The following is a 21,794-nucleotide window of genomic DNA, read 5'->3' on the forward strand; positions in this document are numbered from 1 at the left end:
GCACCTATCTATCTATCTCTGCCTTCTTTATACCCTCCATCATTTATACACATTGGTAGGAAACCCCTGAGCCTTCTCCAGGTTGAACAGTCCCAACTCCCTCACCCTTACCCTGCATGTCACATACTTCAGACACTTCATTACATTAATGCCCTTCACTGGACTCACTACGGTAAGCTCATGTCTCTCTCATCCTGAGGAGCCCAGCACTGGGCTCAGAAGTCCAGCTATATCTCACCAGAGCTGGACAGAGGACAAGGATTATTTCCATCAACTTGCTGCCAACATTTTTCCTAATCAAGCAAGGATGTTGGTCTTTGCTGTAAGGGCACTTTGCTGGTCTATGGTGAATGGATTGTCCACGAGGATCCTCATGTCTTTTCCTGAAAGGTATTTTTCCAGTTGTTTGGCCCCTTGTCTGTCCTGATGCATAGGATTATTCCTTGGCTGTTACAGAACTTCAAATTTCCCTATGCTAAACTCCATCAGAGTCATCTTGGCCCATTTCTCCAGCATCTCATGGACCTGGACTTGGGGTTTCTGAAGATTGGTCTTAGCAGTAAAGTCTGAGGCAAAGAAAGCATTGTGTACCTTGACCTTTTCTGTGTTCTTTGGGACCAGATCCCCATTCCCATTCAGTGGTACACCCACACTTTTCCTAATCTTTCTTTTGCTCAGGATGCATGTGTAGAGACTCTTAGTGCTTTCCTGTCCATCACTGAATTCAATTGCAGTTGAATTTTGTCTTTCCTAGCCCTGTATCTGGGTGCTTGAGCAGTGTCTCTATATTTCTCCTGCTTTCTTCTTTTGTACATTTTCTTTTCACGTATGAGTTTTGTCAGGAGCTTTGTGTTGATTCATGCAGACCTGCTTGCTTGATTTGTTTGCTGGTATGGATTGACTGTTCTTGAGTTTGGGAAAAGGAATTGAGAAAATCAACCATCTCTCTCAGACAGAATCCCAGATCTGCAGTGATACTACCATACTTTTCTTCAGGATTAAACCAGGTTTAATCCTTACTGGTGTTTGCTGTGACTCACTAGAGAAACTAGGAATACATAAATATTTGATACAACTGTAAGTTATATTGCATATATCTCATTCTAATGAGGGAAGCCAAGAGGTCTGAAGAGAAAGGTGACAAAGTCCAAAGAGACAGTAGTGTATCTAAGTCCAATTTAGCATTTCAAAAGTTGATCTAGGATCTTCTTTATCAGGCTTACTTTGATTTACCTTGGATTTCAATTCCATTCATTCTCTTATCTCTTGCAATGTGATGCAATGTGAAATAACTACAAAATAAATCTCCTTTTTGTAATTCAAATATTTGTAACATTAAAAGGTTGTCTTAAGGAAAACTTCAAATGATTCATTAAAATGCTAATGAACATACTTTTCTGCTTTTTTTTTCTTTTTGCCACCCAATAAAACAAGAGCAGAAAATCAAAATCACTTTGTAAAAATAGTCTGAAACTCAGATGGTCTGATGGTCTGTCTTATGCCTAACATCTTTGATTCTGTACTCTCCTTTTAAATTTTAAATTCTCTTGAACAGATACCATCTTTATCTTTGCTTTATGTAGATCCAACTACTATAACACATTAGAAAAACAAACACACAAAAAAAACCATACCTAGGACTTAGGAAATATATTATAATTGAATATATATCAAATATATATTATTTAATTTAGTACACATTGCATATGTAACATTGAAATGTAGGTATGTATGTAACTTAATTATTTAAAAGATTTGTAAATGTCTCAAAAGAAAAATTATCCAGACTGATGAGAAATCTGAAGACAGGCATTTCAAATTTGGATTCATGGAAATTTTAGTGAAACAGGGCATATCTGAGGGTTTGACCTAAACTGTAAATGACCGATGATAAAAAAAATATTCCTTTTTTCCAAAATATATTTGAGGAATGAAATATTTTGTCAGGGTGAAGCCTTATCTATCTAAATAGTAATTGGTTCAGAGTACGAGGCCTCTGCCACAGATAATACCTCACTTATAACATCTCCTCGATACAAGGATATTTCAAATTAATTATTTTAACCCAATAAAAAGTTAAAAGGCAATATGGTCCAAACCACAAGTAAGCAATAAAACACATGAAAATGAAGATGAATTACTTTAACCATGTTTATATTCTTTTAAGTATAGAAATATAACTATTTTGAGAGCAAGGCAGTAAAATCTATAGGTAGAAATGAAACTGTTTTACTGTGTCAGTATCAAATAAATCGCATGCAAATAGTATATTCTAAATAGGTCTCCTTTTTAGGTTTGCACACATAAGGGAAAAACAATGTGCATTGATGTCAAGCAACCTGAATTCACAGAACCCATCTTTTTGGCTTTCCCTTTAAAAACTGAAATTAAAGTCAAGTGTAAATACCTCAGTGTGTACAACACTCTGCCGTCATTCCAGATCCTGAGCATCCTATTAGGAGTTGTTATCCAATGAGCATCAGCTTTCTTGGAATTTCGGAAAAATGTATCAGGTATCCAGATCTTCCCAACCATGTTGCTGTTTAATCTGAGCACTTTTATAGTGCTGTTGAACTTCAGACGTCTGTCATACCACGTTTGGGCGAAAAATATATCAATTGTATATTCCTGTTGTGTTAACCAGAAATACTGATGAAAACACAGCACTCAGCATTTCACATTACTCCTGACATACTTTCCTTAATGTCATATGAAAAAAAAGAAAAAAAAAGTGAAATACAGATGATACTAGAAGTGATAAAAGCATTTTTAATGAGATTTTTGAGAGGGTTGTTTAACAAAGATTATTGTTTAAAAATATATTTGTCATTATTTTCCTATTGACAAATTGACCAACAGTAAAATGGAGTTATGTATCTACTGTACATATTCTGTATCCCTATGCCTCAACCCACACCTGATCATGTTAGAGAACAATTACTTATTCCCTTGGACAGTTAAGGTTTTAGCTGATCTGACTGCCTTTATTGGCTCTGACTGCTAGTTAATGTCAAAGTGGTGAAGTCTTACTTTCCCTGGCATCCACCAGGCAGCCAATAGCTGCAAATGGAATTGTAGAATGCAAAAGAGTAATTTGAGATTTCTTTCTGAACAGTAAGACAACATGAAGGAAGTAAGTAGCCATTGTGCTGCTAAGGCTAGACCAATTTCCATTAGCTATATGAAGACATAATTAAAGTTTGCTGTTCAGATCTACGTTTTCCCCTTTTATCTCTCAATGGGAGAAGTGGTAATATCACTGGTGAATGCTTTTGCCTGTTTTGTAGTAATCTGGAAACTCAGTCCCATAGGAGCTAATCTGTCACAAAACAGTGTAGAATAGAACACATAGATGTGTGAAGATATGTTAAAATTATTATTATTCACAGTTTAGTTTGTTGTCTCATCCAGATTCATAGCTCATCTAGTCCTCACGTCAATAATAATGAGGTTTAAAAATAATTTATGTGACATTAAAACTAATGGAAACCTTGCAATGTCAAAAATGATGGAGGCTTTGCAACAAACTGAACATTGTAGAAAAATGTGGCAGTCATTTACCTACCATATTGATAGCATTCACTGGCCCAATGCTGTTCACATACATATCAGTATGAATTACTGTCGGCTTAACTGTAAGAGAAACAAGAGTCACTACTATGAGTGAAGGTCAAAGTCAACTGCAAAAGAGTCAAAATGATGAAAAGATTGTTTTAATACCTCTGTTGTATAGCTATGGATGCCTCACATTTTAATGTGCTGATAGAATAAATGTAATTTTACAGCAATGTCTCCAGGTTAGAATAAGTTGGACAAACTTTGAGACAAATTATTGTATAATATCTATCAGATATGCAATTCTATCAGAACAAATTCTCTTATGCTATGAGAACAAATACAGAAACCAGCGTCATTACTTTAGTGAGTCATATCTGATGGAGAGTATGTGTATTTCATGTCAAATCACAGCAACACATCTGACAAAACACTATCAACAGAAGTAAACTTATTCCTCTCACAATATGTTGCATCACTCATTTAATGTTACTATGCTGAAAGCAATGAGACTGCTGTTGCCTGCAGAGATGGCTGTAGATAAGTGACAATTTCACGATCCCCAAATAGTATTAATACTCAAAGCTCTAAAACAGGAAATAAAACCAGTTGTTAGAATAATTTATTTTGCAATTACTCTACTTTAGCTTTATTATTCTCACGTACCTTGACTAAAACATGTTCAGTTGTTTTCCCAGATGCTTTTTATCAATGCTTAATTTCTCTCAGCCCTCTAATGTCATAGAGAGAATAAGGCAAATTCCTCTGCTGATTTAGACTACATACATACAGTGGAGGTTAGATATTCATGTTATCCCTTATTGTAAAATGCCTTTAGTTTATAAGCCTATATAAACTTGTTAGAAGAAGCTTCTTTCATTAACCTGGCTGTTTTCTGTGCTTCTCTGCCTACCTCATCTGTGAATTCTCTTCCATATCCTCTTCTACAGACATATCCTCTGGCTGTTCTGTGCCCACATGGGGCCTTCTTAGTCTAACTCCCGTGAACTCAAGGACCCTTATCTTTAAGGTCCCTCAGTAATCAATGGAGAGAAAGATCCCTGCAAAAGTTGTTTCCGTTCAAATAAGATTTCCATTATGGGTCTGAGCTTGAGTCTATATACATGCATTAGTTGTGGGGGAAATCCAAGGAAATTAAGATAATCTACTTGATTGCATTTATCTTTTGTGAAACCTTCCTGAGTCACTTCTTGCTCTGCTGAGCAATGATTCAACGGGTCGACATGGAGCTGCCATCAGTGGAGGGTCAGGTTGGATATTAGGAAAATGTTGGTCACCAGAGTGTTGTTGGGCACTGGAACGGGCTCCACAGGACAGCAGTCATGGCACCAAGTTGCTGGAGCTGAAGGAGCATCTGGACAATGCTCTCAGACAGGGTTTGGATTTTGGGTGGTTCTGTGTGGAGCCAGGAGTTGGACTTAATCCTTGAGGGTCCCTTCCAGCTCAGGATATTCTTTCATTCCATGGTTCTAAACTGCATCAGTCAATTCAGACCTGTTACTGTCAGAGTCTCTGGGAGTCCATCATGCCATGCAAGGATCAGACTACATTCTCCTTATTTGGACCTTTCTTTCAAACATATTTTTTAGTCTCTAGCAACCTCTCTTAGGTACACAAAGAAGAAAAAATTCTTCTTAATTCCCCAAAATCTTGTGCAGGTGCACGACTGATTCAGCAGACTGATGTGGCCTGATTCAGCAAATCATTGCAGTCTTATTAGCTGTCTCAGGAGAGATTTAGGAATCTTAAAAATGTATGCAGATTTCCAAAATCAGGGCTCCTTTTTGTGCAAGTGATATTTTACTGTCTTTTATTTTGTTTTCATAACTACTTTAGATGAATTCTGCTTCATGCACAGTATAATATTGTATGAAAATGTTTTCACTTCATCACTTAATCAAAGTTGGGCTTAAAAGAAAACCAACATACCTCCTATATCAGGTCGTAACTTGTTGTCATATCCTTCCAGCAAGCCATTTAAAATAAGAGTGACATCACTCTCATGAACTTTGGGAGTCAAAACCCAAGTCTTATTTGAAGTGTAATCTTCATAATCATCGTCTCCCTTTTGGGTGGAACTGTTAAAGACATAAAAGTGAAGAAATGGAAAGCCTTGAAAAGAACGAATTTGCAGGCAAATTCTCTGGAGACAGTAACATTTCGGATTTCAATAGTATGGTATAAAACATTGAAAAGTAGCCTGCTTTATAAATGGAGACTCTCGGGAAAGATCACACATTACAGCTGAGATTACAGTTCACTTTAGCAAAATCTTCTTGTAATATGGTCGAGCTCATACTCTGTATATTCAGAGAAGCATCAGTGCTTCTCACCTTTGGCATGTCTTTTTTTTCCTCTCACTGACTCAGGTGGGACCTATTATAAAACAGATCTAATTGTCATCATGACAATCAGTTGTCATGCAACTCTCCACCAAAATATCACTTAGTATGTACACAGTGTTGTTGAATTACTTTCCTTTGAGGGAACAATTTGATGCAACACATTACTGACAAGAACAATAATGAGATTCATTCAGTCACACAGCTTCTCTCCACTCTGATGAACTTGAGCTTATTGTGCATTTGGAAAGTTCAGCATAAATTTTTTCCAGTGTTTTTCACTTTTGCTAACCGGAACACAAAAAGAATAAAAATAGTCCATCTACCATTTTTTTCAGCTTCTGAGCAGCATGGCAGCAGATCTAGTAAATTCAACCTGCTTAGTGCAGTAAAAAAGAAGTTCGGCACCAGAAACATGTAGACTAGCCTTAATGGTTGTTGTGCTGTCTTGAAATCTGTGCTGCCAGTTACAGAGGAGAAGATAGAATCTAACTTAGAGTATGACATCACCAGCTGTGTCAGTGCTTATCAGAACTGAATGGTGCTAGACAGTTGTAAGATTATTTCTGGCAGAATATACCAGTGCCTTCTTTCCCTGACCTTCTTCTGCAACAAAGTTTGAACTCTGCTGGATATTGAAACTCTTAATGACATTACAAACGTCTTAAGCAAGTGGGTGGAGTTTGGATAGGAATGAGTCAAAAATTAATGTTCCTATTTGGGACTGACTGTACAGTCTCTCCGTAACAGCACAAAAGTGGGAAAGTGTAGGGAAGCAGAGTCACAGACAGTCAAGAGCTCACGCTTGGCACACGTGAATGAAAGCAGACATAGTTGATAGTGTTTATGGGACTGATAATGATGGAATAAGTAGTCCCAGAGTCTAAGAGCTCTGTTCTAACGTAGACCTTTGCTCAGCATCAGCCTTGTACGTTCCTCCCTACAGTGCTCTCTGATGCCTTCAGCTTAGACCTACCCAGTGCGAGTAGCCTGAGGGTTTTCCCCTCTCTTGAGCCTTTGGAGCTGTAAGCCAGTGGCACAAGAACAACTTCACTAGGAAAGAGGCTTTCAGTTCTTTGTTCCCCATCAGCACAGCCAAATGAGAAAGAGCCACAGCACTGCTTGGCCTCATCATATAAAACTGCTTTTTCCCAGGAGGTGCTGAAAGTACAATGAACTTGGAAGCAGCATGAGGCTTTGCACAGGACAAAAGCAAGCAGGAACACACAGCACGAATGAGAGAGCCAAGCTTGCATTGCATTGAATTGAGCTTGCTAGTGAGGCCACATCAACCTATGCCTTCATTGCCTGTACTAAATACCACTGCAGCCTCCAGGCACCACCTAACCCATCCTGCATCAGCATTACATCTCTCAGAGCTTCAGCATTCCATATCAAACAATAGCAATCCAGTCATCCTTCCTTTGGCAATACAGTCCACAACCTGTCTGTAGTATTTTACTGGCAATCAGAGGCTGAATTCTAAATGGCAATATGCTACATAGTAATCTGCTGGTAATGAAAAACAGGCCAAGATAATTAAATTGGTGAGGGAAATTTGTTTATTCAGCTGTCTGGGGTTCAAAGATCTAATTGCAATTCAAAAGAACATAATTGAAGCAGGGTTCTCCCTCCTGAAGGAAATTCCTCTAAATAGATTCATTGCAAACAGAAGGCACTAGATTGTATGGTTTTAGTCTGCAGAGTAAATGAAAAAAATGATTTGATGTATAAAACCCATACTCCTGTTGTATAGTCAGTTAAATATCCCTTCTCCAAGAAGAAATCCTTTTCTAAATGGAAAAGAGAAAGCAAATCGAATACATCCTTTCACAAAGACAACAAGGCCCTGAATATGAAGGTGCTGCAAAACGTCCAAAGTCAGGCAGATAGGAGTGAGTGTGGTGTATTGGACATCACGAAATCAGAAGATGAAAAACCACATGCTTGTCTGGGACATCTCTGAAATCTAGAACAACCTTATTGAAGAGCAGCCTGCAGGCACTCAATTTCCCTTGGTAATGATTTGTAGGAAAGTAATAGCTATTTGCTTGCGTATCTGGCATTCCAAACCATTCTGGCACTCTGAATCTCAAAATGCAACAAATATTTTATGAGATTAGTGTGGAAGAGAGGGAGGGGAATACAGCCAATGCAACTAAGGATAAAGCCACTGAATTCCATCTTTTATCTAAATTCCAAGTGGATCATAAGTCAACATGGATATCCAATTGCCTAAATGTCTGTCTCTGTAAAATTGCATACCAGCCAGAACAATCAGGGGTGAATCTATATCCAGATGAGCAGAGTTTTAGCTGTGCAAGTGCCATTAATACTAATGAAAGTTATAATGACAAAGCCCTTTTCATCTCCTTAAGACTTTCAGATCAGTCCTTCTGATTATATGGCCTAAATTTTGCAAGAGCTTTTAATATCCAGAACAAATTTGATAAAGCCCAGATTATACTTAAATACACACAGAAATCTGTTTTTATTTTTGACTGCTAGCAATAGAGGTAAGCAAAGGCACGTGTATTTCCCCATTTGCAGATTACAGTAAGATTTTTGAAAGTTAATGTTTTGGACATCGCCATAAAATCTCACTCATTGAGATATTCCTACTTCTCACATTAATGTAATAAGATGGATGTGTTTGAGACCAATCTAGATATGCACAGTTTGGCTATTTGAAAAATAGACAGTTTAAGGGAGTTGGAATGTCAAACTGAGACTTCATATCACGGAGTAATTAGAGTTGGAAGGTGCTTTTGGAGGTCATCTGCTCCAATCCCTTCTCATCTTGCTACTTGAGACTGCAAGAGTTTGCTATGCTTGTAATAAGTTAGGTGTATAACTACTATTCAGCCTGAAGTTCAGGGGGGCTGTTTGAATGTGTCAAATTACTTGAAACACCTAATCACAAAGCAGATAGAGGGCAGAAATGATTAGATGTTTATCAACATTTATTAATTTAGATTAGAAAGTGCATTCCTTTGGACAACAGGATGCTTTGTGGAGAGGGGACAGCACAAGATTGAGTCCCTTTTTTCATTATTTTGTGATAAAATGTGTAAGATCTATAAATTGCTAAATCATTCTGCAATTCTATATGAAACTCATTATGTCAATGAAGTTTTTGCCATAGAAGTGTCAAAAAAGTTTCAACTCATGTTTCTTAGCTTCCTCAGTTCCTCACTATACTGATCCTAATTCTGCATTGAAGTGTTACCTGATTTATAACATTTACATAGCTCTTTTGTGAGGCTCTCATTGGTGAGGTGTAACTTCAGGCAAAACTGAGATTATATAAACTAAAAGTTTAGATTATCGAGATCTTTGCTCGTGCACACCATCCGTATGTTTTTTTGCAGAACCATCTGGACAAAATTTTGTTATTGTTCTTCATGGAGCGATTGTCATCTCTTTAGGCAGAGCTATCGACTGCAGGTAGAAATGGGTTTTCCTATCAAGGGATGAAGAACTAATAAATAGATGCTCCATTCGATTGTCACAGACACTTTTACAGACACCTTAGCATCAAAAGCATCATTTCTACACTGGAAATATGTTGAAATAGTGCATGATTAGTTCAGTGACACTGAGACGATACTTCTGCTTTGAAATTACTGATGCTTTAGAAAAGTCATTTTTTCCATCTTCTTTTCTTAACCTCATCCAGAATACGAAGCAAAGCCTGCTTGTCAAAGACTTCATTAATGTGCTGATATCCTATCTCCTTAGCAGTACAAAGCCACAGTTGTCCACGTAACAGTTTCAGAATCCATTCCTCCACTTAACAGACTCAATATGATGGCTTTTTCATTTTTGCTTTTATTTACCTGAAGTAAAATTGAGAGCTACGTAAAAATAATATTTTTTTTAATTTGGCAAATAACAATATTAATGATATTTAGCTGGCATAGATTAGGATGCTTTGGAGCCCTCTGGACTAGATTCTGAAGTTCAAAATTCAAATAAAGAACAGATTATCCTTTTCAGAGCCACCGTGTGTATTTAATTGCTAACTTAAAGTCAGTGTTAAAACTTTTTGCAATCTCTGATGTTCTGTGACATCTTTATATGAAAGACACTCTTATGTAGCTTCCAGAAGCACCATATGTAGCACTTCTTGGAAAGACACCACCATTTGTCAGTAAAGATGCACTACACATCATTTAAAATCACAGTCAACAGCAACAATTTTTCAGTCTAAACTGAGAGACAGATTGAGCACATCTTTTCTCATTAGTTAGCAATCGCTCACAAAGGATATTCTTCTGAAATAAGGTAGATATTTCCTAGTCTACAGGATGGTGATTTTAACAACTTGGCACTGCAGAATTTGATTGGTGATATTAACAATAAAAGGGAAATGATGCTTTAATGTGAAGCAGAAACCTACCATGATAGCTCAGTCTTTCAGCTCTCAGATATGAAGTCATATATTTAATTGGTTAAAATCTCTAGAATTTGCCATTCTGTGATTTTGTGGAATTCTGCTGACTTCAACAAAGATATTCTGATTTTTACCTGATATTTAACTTTTCTAAACATAGAAAATGAATTTTAACCATTTGCAAGTGTTCTAGTAAGAAACTTCAAGTAAGTGTCTGTTATCCCTGCTGGAATCCACTTGCTATTGCATTCCTGTGTGCAAGCAGAATCACAGTGGCCACAAAGTGCCTGAAGAAAAAGACCTGCAGCAGTACTGAATAGCCAACAACTAATTAGTTTAACTACAATTAAAATTTATCTGTCAAAAAAATCTGACCAATTTTATCTTCTATGCCAAATATATATAGAAGCTGCAGATCCTACAGCAAAGATTTAATAAACCATCCACGCACACAGTAAATCTCCACTTATAGCACCAATGTTTTCTACCTCTCAGTGAAGGACTGAAACAAAGCTTGCTCGTTTACTTCACAGCATTGTTTAACTTAATGAATAGCCAAGCTAAATCCTTTGCTGTGCATAAAAATTCACCGCAATCTGTATGTTATACATTATTCATGATGATAAAATGGTCACTGGGAGGGAAGGATATGTTCTGTTTTTCCCTGCAGATACAAAGATGTGTGCATTCAGCGAATAGCATATTTGCAGGAGATTATAGTGGCTGTGGAAATATAACTGTATCTATCCTCTCTTCTGTTGTCTGCTGATTGTATTTTAAGTAAAACTATTTCATTTGAAGTAGAAAATGTTTTCACAAAGCAATACGCCAAATTTTATCTCCCTGCTTTCATCTCTGCTTTATCCATTTGCATTGTTTAAATCCTAAAGTCTTACCCAGGACTGGACCTCACATAGAATCATATAGGTTAGAAAAGATCTTTTAAGTCAACCAGTCCAAGTGCCCACCTAACACTACAAGTCCACCACTAAATCATACCCCTAAAGCACTACATCCACACACCATTGCCTCATGTTCTATTGCTTGTCACCTGAGAAAAGAGATTGAAACGTCCTCGCTACAGTGGTACCTGTTATCTGCTTTATTATAGAGTGTTCACTACAATATCCAACCATTTTCCTCAGAATGGTAGTTCATATAATGTGAAGAATATTCTCTTCTCAAGTAACTTGTCAGTTCCAACATCTGAAACAGAAACTAAGGATGATGCTTTGCTTTGAGAGAAAGATGGGAAATCCAGTCAGTTATCTGAAGTTGCATAAAAGGAAATGGAAAATATTTTTGAGAGATTTGGGCTGAGAGATCAGTGAGAAAGTGTACTGTTGTCTCGCTCTCTCCTTCTAGAGCACTGGTACTGATAAGACCATGATTCTGGAATCCAGATGGATCTTTGTCCCAGAAGAGCCACACAACACCTGAAATTCTAAGATTCAATATTTCTAGAAAAGCCTTGTTTTAGAGATGGCTTTTAGGGTGTGCTAGCTGCATTGTGGCCACTTTGTTGTGTCATGAAGGAGCCTAGAGATGGTCACAAGGAGAAGGAAGTGGTTTTCTACTGTTACTTAATGGTTTGGGTAGTTGGATTTTAGGTAGGTCACCTGTGGAAGATTATTTCCTGGACTACTGTTACAGCTGTCATTCCATGAAATATTCTAGTCATTTAAATTACCGAAAAACTGATTGTGAAATGATCAGACTAAAGTCTTGGATAGGTAATGTTGCTGGTAGTCATGGCAAATGACACAGGTCTGTGAGCTCCCATTCACAACTGGGAGCCCTGCTTTAAACAAAACAACGAAGTTGAGTTTTTCATTCTTAAGTCAGAGAACAGCTGAAGCGCAGAAAAAAAAACATGATAAAAATAATGCAGTAAGATGTGCACTCATGTTAGCTACTACACCTTACCACATCATAAGTGTTAGCCCTTAGTAGTTGTATTTAAATCGTCTATTTTTCATATTTTCAGATTCAGCACAAATTGGCTATAGCAAGTGTTTATAGAGAAAGGATGAACCCTGGAGCTCAGTTATGGAGATAAGCATCCATAACTTAAAATGATTGTTTTAAATTTTATTGAGCTGTAATTTTATATGAATGTTTTCTTACAGTTTGTTTACAGGTTATATATATGATGATGTCTCTCTTTACTGTGGTTATGGCAACACATTGAAGTAGCAAGTGAAGGAGAGCATTAGATAGAAATGAACAGAAAATGAAAAACAGGTTCAGGTTTTGTGCTGCATCAAGTTTGAGTTTAGCTTCTGAAATTGCCTAGGCATACCTACTTGTAAAAGGAGTAAACTTGGAATTAGGAAAGTCTCAGAAGGTACATTTTTTGTTTACCTCCATCTCCCCCCTCTCTTTTATTTTCCCCCCTTTTCTTTTAAAACAGTATGGCACAACTGTGTGTAAAATCCGAGGCCCTTGGGGCATGGTTGTTGTTGTTCAATTGCTCATTTTGGTTTGAAAAAATGGAATAAAGGTTCTTGTTCTGTAATACTCGGTGAGATACTTATATTTATGGCTTGTCAGATTCCTTGCACAATTTTTCTGTATTTTGCCAGCATAGTAATTTCACCCAGAAGGAAGTCACTTCTGGAATTAATCATTCATGGTGTAGTCATCTCTACATCATGATCTGTCAGTGTTTAGAAACAAACATGTGAGACGCCAGAAATTTCAGCAGTTTTTCATACTGAGTAACCCTCCTGAACTTTTTTTTTTTTTTTTTTTTTTTTTGAGATTTGGAATTATTTTGGTTTTGTCTACAGATGTAAGCTTTAAAATTCATCTTGAACTGAATATAAATCTTCATTAGACTAAAATATAACATAGGATGTTTACATCGTCATCTCACATGTTTAAGAACACAGCAAAACACTATAGTGTGACGTTCCCCATATTGGGCTGGGAGTCAGAAACATTGCATTGTTTTACTAAGCCAGGGCATTTAAGAAATACTGAGCTAATAATATTACACTGTATAGGATATCTTCTGTTTTGTGCCTGACAATACTGTGATAAATATTATTAGAAGGGCAAAGCGAGAAGCAGTTACATTGACATCTGAGAAAAAAAAGAATCTTGCTTTGCTCCTCTAGTTTTGGAGTGGATTACGTAGCTAAAGTCAGGAAATAAAAACCTTAAGCATAGCCTCCCAACTTTGAGAAAACCTTTTTGCTGGATATGACAACTGCTTTTGTAATTATGGAACAGGAAAAGAGGTCTTTCTGTGAAAAACAAACTTCTTATTTTGTGCTTCCTTTCTTTGTACATTGTCTTAATAAGGTAACAGCAAAAAGTTTGACATGGAGGTTATCGCTGTATCAATGCTATGTAATACCAAACTTTCAATCATGCAATTTGAACATCCAGAATCAGATCTTGAATAGCCCTATACAGGGCACAGGAATAATAATAATAATAAAAGATTATAGACTTCTCCTTCAAGGCTGAACTAGGTGCTTCTTTTATAGCTTTAGTCAAAGAAAGCGAGAAGCAACTTATTTTACATGAAGAAAGCATTTATTGCTGTTAAACTTGTATAAAATGTGGACTGAAGCATGTTTATAACCAAGGATATTAGAGGTAATGCTTGTCAACAGGAACCCTCTGGTCTATCTCAAAGTTGTACTATCAACTTTTAGGTTAGCCAAGGCTTTTGACTAGCATTCTTTTTATGTTTGGAGAGCAGTAGTATTGGAGGATATGGATTTTGGAATGTCAATAATCTGAACAGCAATACTTACAGTATGGGAACTGTTGATTCACAGCCTGAACCACTGATTGATCACCTGAGGCAATCACTGAGTCAGCCCTGGGAGCACAGGTGAAGGCAATTCAGCCGTGTGACCGGAAGGCCTGCAGCCTGGCTGCACCTCTCCTAGACCCCATTTGAGGGCTGGCTGCCAGTGGGGAAGGATCTTTTCCTGGAGATCCCTTCCTTTGGAGTTTTCTCTTAGGATGTGGGTGAGTATTTTATTAATTTACGATTGTCTCTTTCTGTCACAATAATATTTCTAACTATAAACCTGTAAAATGCTATCTTAAATATGCCACTCTGCTAACTGTGCATTTGTTAGTTGTACAGTGTAGATACAGATGCACAGAAATGAGTTTTCTAGCAATTCCCAATGTCCACTTTTTTTTCTTCCTTTTAACGTGCTGATTATCAATCAAGTTTAAGATATGAATTAGAATACAGACATCTCATCCTAATTCCTAGAACAGGCATCCACACTCTGACGAGTCCTGTCCTCAGATTTGCTTGTTCCAAAGTGAGTACTTTAAAAGGCTTTCCCAGTAGAGTTTCTGCTGAAGTAAACTTCAGATGTTCTGCAGGTCCCACTCTTGCTAATTGATGCAATTAGGTGGTTGACTTATCTTATTCAGGCATGTCAGTGCAGTACTGTTGAATGCAAATTTGTTTCTGTAACCTGAAGAAACCTTTGGACTGTATCTCCTATGTGAGTAGACTTCATCTAATCTTGGAACCTAAGTGTTTAGGAGCAAATCTGTTTTCTCGCTGTGAATGTGCTTTTTACTGAAAGATGTTGGTGTGGGAAAGTTGCATTGACTCTGCATGTGTGTATTTTTATGAAATAAATAGGCACATAAATGTGCTTTATTTGTGTTTGGTAAGGACTAGGCATGATGGAAAACTAGGCATCTCATGATGGACTTAAAAACAATCACTTTCCATGTCTTACTAGAAATTAGATTTCATTGCACTTAATAGCCATATGATAGCCCTTTTCTTTGATCAAGTGCTTCAGGTTACTCCAAAATATTTAGGGAGCCAGGCAACAATAAATTAAAAACAATACAGTTATGTTTGTCTCTTCTGAGTGTATTTTCAATTCTTGCTTCTTTTGATCATAGAATTGTCATAACTGTCATTTTTATCAGAAACATGCCTTGGAGTAAGGGCTGGATGAATAGAAAACAGTTGCTTGATACATAGTTCTTTAATCAACTCATCATGAAACTAACTCATTCACAAAATGAGTGTAAGCAAATAGTGAAAATTAAATTATTATTTTCTTAAACAATCCTGTTGATTTCACTTCGTTTTCTAATGCAGGGTAACCAGTAGTAACTGATGTGTTCCCACTTAAACCAACTTACACCATGCAAGACGCTGTTTGCACTCATACCCATAAAACAGACTGTGCATGGGTGGATGTGGAGTTTAGTCCTAATCACAGGGTAAATGTGTGATACGTTAAGAATGGAAGTGTTGAGCTAATGTCTCTGTGTCAGCTGAGTAGGAAATCTGTCAACAAGTGTGCCTGAATTTTCCCAGTGGAATGCATTTCTTTTGATAAAATGGACTGTGTTGGTTTTGTTATGGAATTCCAGTGGACTTTCCTTGGTGGTTGGTGGTTGATACTATTAACGTGGTTCTGGTAAGAATCTCCTTAATTTTGTTGTGTGTACAAACATCCTGGCTTCTGTATAAGAATTTTTAGCTCCTCTGCTGTTATATGCTCTTAGGGTGAATACAGTGGCAAAATTATTCATGTAGGCCTCTGGAGTAGCTCCCAATTTTATGTCTCTTCATTTTTCTTGGAGAAAGAATGTCCATAAATCTTTATCCCATAAAGAGTGGTGATTATAATCCTATAGTATCGTTAGAACTATATTTCGATCTCTTATTTTTACATAAGAATAAACTATCTCATTCAGAGAAAAAGGTTGCATTTCTTCCCTACCAGTAAGTGCAAAAGTGAAACTTCATTCTATTTCCAATACTTCATGAGAAGAGGCATGAAGTCCATTCCATGGCATATGATATCCATGCTACATTGCAGTGGAGAACTGATACATTCTGTATTTATTTTTCATGTAAGTTGTTCAATGAAATATTAAAAAAAAAAAAAAGCCTTCTAAAAATGTTATTCCTTAAGCCCTTCATATTTTAAGTCAGTTTTCAAAAGAAAATCATGTACACAAAGATTCACAGGTCATGCTTCAATGTGTCAGAAAATAGTGATCATTATTGCACCTTTCAGATTTGCAGCAGTAAGAAATGTAAACTAATTTTCTCTTGGTGACTTTGAGCAAACAACAGAATCACAAACAGGAAAAAAAAAAAAAGGTGCTCGTGCTCAAGACTGTGGTTATTGTGGATAGGGAATGGTTTTCATGGAATTGTCAAAGGAGCCAGGTTTCATCAAGCAGGATCTGACGTGTTCAGCTGTATGTACAGAATTCCATTCCATCTTTGCGCAGTAAGAAGTTATTATGAACCCAAGTTTCATTTCTACATTTCCATTGCTGCTTTTGTGATTTGATGATGAAAGATTTGCTCTGTTAGCCTTACTCTTCTGTTCCTGACAAGGCCGTTGTCTTTATTAGTTTTGGCTCAGAGAAGTAGAGCTCTGAAGATAAACTCTCAAGTATCAGTAAAGATTTATTGCATGCATATGTAGCTTGCAGAGAGGTTTTGATGCATCAAAACTAGACTCCTCTAGGAGGAAGCAACTTGGAAGCCTGACTTGGTTATGCACACAAAGTTGGTCCCCAGCAAAGATGCAACGAATCCATCAGTGCTTTGACTTTTGGGTGAATTCAAAACCAAGCACAAAGAAAGACTTTTAGTTTAGGGAATTAGAACAGCTGTTTCCCTGCTTAAGAAATAGAGCAGTTCTGAAGGCAAAACATTTTGGACACCTTTCACACCCTGACATGGAAGAAACAAAGAAAGAATTTAAGTTTATCTCAGGTATTCTTACTTCCATCGAAGATCCTTTGAAGCTGTGGTGTGAAGGAATGTATTCTCCAATGCTAGCGAAGTATCCAAACTTCATAGGAATCACAATTCTATTGTGTTCTTGTAATGTGGACAAAGAAGCACACCTTACGCACACACAAGCCAAGAACTTGTAACACAAACCACAGTAGGTTAATCCAAGAATCATCATCAGTCCAGATGTAATTGTGTACAGAAGTAGTATTTTTTGCAGAAAAAGTTTCAATAATAAAGTCATTACTATGCTTTTTCCTGATGTTAGTGTCAGCTTTTCCCTCTTCAATTAGGTCCTGAGGTTGGTGGTGTCATAATGGTGGCAGTAGGGTGTTACAGTGAGATGTCACCACTAGCATCCTTGGCTGGGAGGAAAGTGATGGTCATGTTGGTAGTTGCTTGATTCTCACCCAAATTATCTACTTGGGATCACGTTTTTGTTGACATGCTTTTACATATTTTTTCTTTCTTTACTGTCTGCAGCTCCACATTACATCCAGGCTTACCACTAAGGTGTCTAATTCATAGTACCACATAAGGTACTAATTCATGATCTTTTTACCCCTAAACCACATTTGCCTAGCTCTATGTCTACAGTTCTTGAATAGGCTATCAGTGACATGTTTGTAGCTATGGGCTCTTCAGTCCCAGCCTGTGCCTTACCCTTATCACCTCATGCCTATACTCCTCTGTGCTGTATCCCATGTCTTCAGTTCTCAAGGCCTCAGCTTTCTCTGCACCACGTCACCATGTAAATTCCTTATTCTTCATGGAGTCACCACTTGTAACTGTTGTCTATGAAACCATGGTTATACCATACAAAGATAAACAAAAGTCATACAGATTAGCCATAGAGATCTGGTCAATTAGAGAAATCGCTGTGGCAGCTTAACCAGTTAAAACAAAGCTGTGGGCAGGTTAAGAAAAGTCCGGACCCAGCAGGCCTGGTGCGGAGCTTATGGCCTGTAATGAGCAGTGCCAGGGTACAGAAAAATGTACAAAGAAAATGAAAATGTTTTGTGTATCAATTATATAGAAAGATAATCATTTGTATTAAGCTTTTCATGCAAGAAACTTCAATTTTTTTCTGAAAGAAAATGCTAGTTTTAATGATGGTAACTAGTAAGATCTCAGCAACTTGTATCAGTGTCCAATAAATAAAATGTTAGGCATGTAATATGCAAATTTTATCTACCTCTCAAATTTTTGACATTTGAGTGGGCTGGGCATAATGATCATTGCAAAGCCTACCTTCCCATCCCTTATGTTTAAATGTGACTATTAAGTCAAGTCAAAACACCAGGAAAATAGGAGCCATTTCTATTTCACACACACACGTATGCATCTCTCAGATTTTTTCCTCCAGAAATATTTTGGTACATCTCTTTTCACTCTCTCAACAGTTAAGTAGGATTCTATTTTATAAATTTTCATTGCACTGATTGTGAGCAGGAAAATCTTTCTTTGTAGAAGAAGTTAAGTTTTTTTTAAAGACAAAGCTGCTGGGAGCATATTTTAGAGGTAAAAGAAGCTCAGTCGTAGAGGAACATGAATACCTCATAACTCAAAAAGAGGGCTTCAGAAAATGATTCACTTCTTCAGTAAAGAAGGGAATCAGAACAGTCACAGTGTACAAGCAGTAGCTAAGAAAGTTGTCTCATTGAGTTTGAGTAACGTGTGGAACTGGCTATAAGGGTCGAAATAGCAGCAGATGTAACCATGACAATATTCCAAAAACAGAGAAAACAGCGTTGGGAATAAAGTTTATAGGGTACAACTATTACTGATTTGTTTCTCAAATTCTCTCATGGAAGGAAACATATTAGGATCTCTAATGAGACTCAGGTAAACAGACTTTCATAACTTATTTATCATTAGAACAGTAAGAAGTGCAGAACATATCAAGGAGAATTAAGCAAAGTAAAGAAAGACATTCAGAGTGAAAGAATCACTTTCACTTCTGTAAGATTATATAAGAGGATGTTTTTTTATTTTTTGGTCTTCACTGCAGCTTGGTACTGCAGCTCATACAGAAGATCCACTAAAGAGACTGCGGAGCGTTTTTCAAATGTAAACCAGAATTCCATGTGTTCAAGACCACAGTGTCTAGATCCCCAGCAGGTTCCTTGGCCCTTTCTCAGAGCTCTACGTGACCTCTGCTATGACCATGACAGCCATAAGTTTTAGAGCTGAACAGATGCAAAACCAAGCAGTGATGGGCAGCTGCTACAATCTACCATTAGCAGCTCGTCTGGAACTAGTTCATTCCCAGCTGCTGGGTCTCTGTTTAGGAAATATGGGCACCAGATACATGTGGTGCCATTGGTGGAGGGTATAATATTTGTGAGCACAGAAGGAAGATCTGTGTTGATAGCTAGGGTAGCAGCAAAACCATCATGACATCAAAAAATAAGGTGATTGGCAAAACACATTGTTTCATAACCCATTTTCTGTGGGTGCAGAGGTTTTGCAATAAAAAATGTAGAACACTTGACAACTCTATGATGCTTCAGAGCTTATGTTGGTACTTTGCAAACAGCATCACCAAGATCTCTTAACAACAAGAAGCGTTTTCATGGCTTGAGCAGATGCCAGAAGGGACAATTAGGTGACAATGGAGCCTGGAACACCTGAAAAGGGGGCAAAGCCTTAAAATTGACAGAACACGAGCAGAAGCTCAAGTAGGATGAAGATGTTTTACTAATCATAGCCTATCTTCCACATGGCTAAGTTCACGTTCAGTTTTCCTTGCTCCAACATCTTTTTATGAACAGACTTACGCAGAGTAACTGGCAGAGGACTGATGAGAAGAAATTCCCCTGGGAGCCAGCAGAGCAAGCCTTTTACATGCAGTTTGTTCCCCTGAATCCCTATGTTATTTGGCAAATATGCCTCAAGATATTTTATTAAATGAAGAACAGGTGCTGTTACAAACCTTACCATTTTCCAGGAGACATTCTCAGTAAAATGATTTAGAAAAAAGGATGTAACTGGAATGCACTGAACTGGCAATGTTGCCATTTTTGCATATCTTCATCAGATTTTATGTGTTTCTGCTCTTCACACTGCTAATTGCTCAGTATTATGGTTCTTGTGCAGAAAACCATACTGGTAAACTTGTCATTGGTAGACATGACAACTGTTCAAGTAATAAATTCTTCACATGCTGTTTGGAGTTTTTGCAGGGGAACTGAAATGAGAAGTCCTACTTAAAATACATACTATTTATTTATGATTAAGCTTCCAGTTTTTTCACTGAAGCCTTTTGTTACTATTTTACTGAAGAGCTCAAATTGTTGTGTGTGCAGGTAACAACTGCAGATAACACGTTTCTCTGGTCTGAATGCATATGGCAATGGATTTAATCACCTGCTAATCTACTATGAGGAGAATAAAAGAAATATCGCTTTGTGTACTATAGCTGAAGAATTGATTTTACAGATATAGTACTTTTCCTCTTCCTTTTTTTTTCTCCCTTAACAGCTGTTGTAATGAAAGCTGAAAATTGTTTTCTGTTCTGAGTGTTTGAAGCCTTCCGGAGAGACTTAGAAAATCCTCAGAGTTACCATGTGAGCTACAATTCTTAGTTTCTTTCCAAGGATTAATTTTACTACAAAACTTAAGTAGGTCACTCTAAAAGTAATGCCTCCTATTTACTTCCATCAAATTTGCAACAGATGTAAAGAGCACAATAACACCATTTGAAAGAGCAAATTCTCAGCTACAAAACACTATTTTTCAACGTAGTCACCACCACTAGCTGTGCATTTGTGCTAGCGATGAACAAGAACCTGCATGCCATGCTTGTGAAAATCTGTACCAGCAGAGGTGACCCACTGTCACTGTTGCCACAGCTGAAATGCACCACCTCATTGTGCTCACATCTACTTTTTGGTCTCCATAAGCATTTAACAAGCATTGATGAATGGAAGAATTAATTCTACACTCGTGCTTCATACACACTTCTGTGTCAGATGCCATTGGGTCAGACTGCCCCTCTGCAGCCATCTGTCACACAGCAACAACATGTAGTGGATATTGGTGGGAAGGTTCAACTTCTACTGCCATCCCACCAACATCCACATCTGATATAATGGGCCAAAATAATAAAATAGGAGGCATTAATTCCACAGCAGCCCTTGTAAAATACACTTTTTGAAATTTGTAAAAATAAAATTGTTCTTATTTCTCTTAAAATCAAGTCCACATAGGGTTTGTTTGCACACAGACATTCTCTGGATAAATGAATGGTAAATTCTGAAACAAAAAAAAAAAAAAAAAAAAAAAACCTTTATGGAGGTGCCTACCCAGAGTGAAGGGTCAAACGTTGTTGGATATTAATAGCAAGGATGAACTTGGAACTGCTTCATTCTAATAGTGAGAAGCTACCTACTCCCTAGAGGCAGTGGTGGCAGCTATAAGATGAAAGGAACACTGTCCTGATGTGTGGGAAATTCAGGTGCCTTACCTTTGTAACCTTTTTGACCCTAAGCGGCTAGGGTTGAAGAACTGTATCACTATGACCAGTGGAAGAGGAGAATGCTTTCATGTTACTCTTCATTGCCTCTTAAATGTTGTGTTCATAGCCTGATTAGTTACGCTGGACTTGGAAGTTAAGAATTTGGTCCTAAAGATTTGTGGCAATTTAATCTTATGTGTTGCATTAGAGATTTAGTAAGGTTTTAAGTCATTTTAAGCACATGCTTTAAGT

General features: G+C 37.3%; 1 protein-coding gene across 3 annotated transcripts in view; it reads right to left on the bottom strand.

The window, feature by feature from the left end:
* The window catches only part of GABRG2 (gamma-aminobutyric acid type A receptor gamma2 subunit), a 70,555-nt gene that overhangs the window by 38,522 nt on the left and 10,239 nt on the right, over window positions 1-21,794 (bottom strand). For all 3 annotated transcript variants that reach the window (XM_015293638.4, XM_040646859.2, NM_205345.3), the window contains exons 2-4: window positions 5,506-5,654; window positions 3,566-3,633; window positions 2,408-2,628 (exon numbers count right to left, since the gene is read on the bottom strand). In XM_015293638.4, the coding sequence (XP_015149124.1) occupies window positions 2,408-2,628; window positions 3,566-3,633; window positions 5,506-5,654 (438 nt within the window). The remainder of the gene's footprint in view (window positions 1-2,407; window positions 2,629-3,565; window positions 3,634-5,505; window positions 5,655-21,794) is intronic.

Source organism: Gallus gallus, chromosome 13 (genome assembly GCF_016699485.2).
Source record: "Gallus gallus isolate bGalGal1 chromosome 13, bGalGal1.mat.broiler.GRCg7b, whole genome shotgun sequence".
Classification (NCBI taxonomy): Eukaryota; Metazoa; Chordata; class Aves; order Galliformes; family Phasianidae; genus Gallus; species Gallus gallus.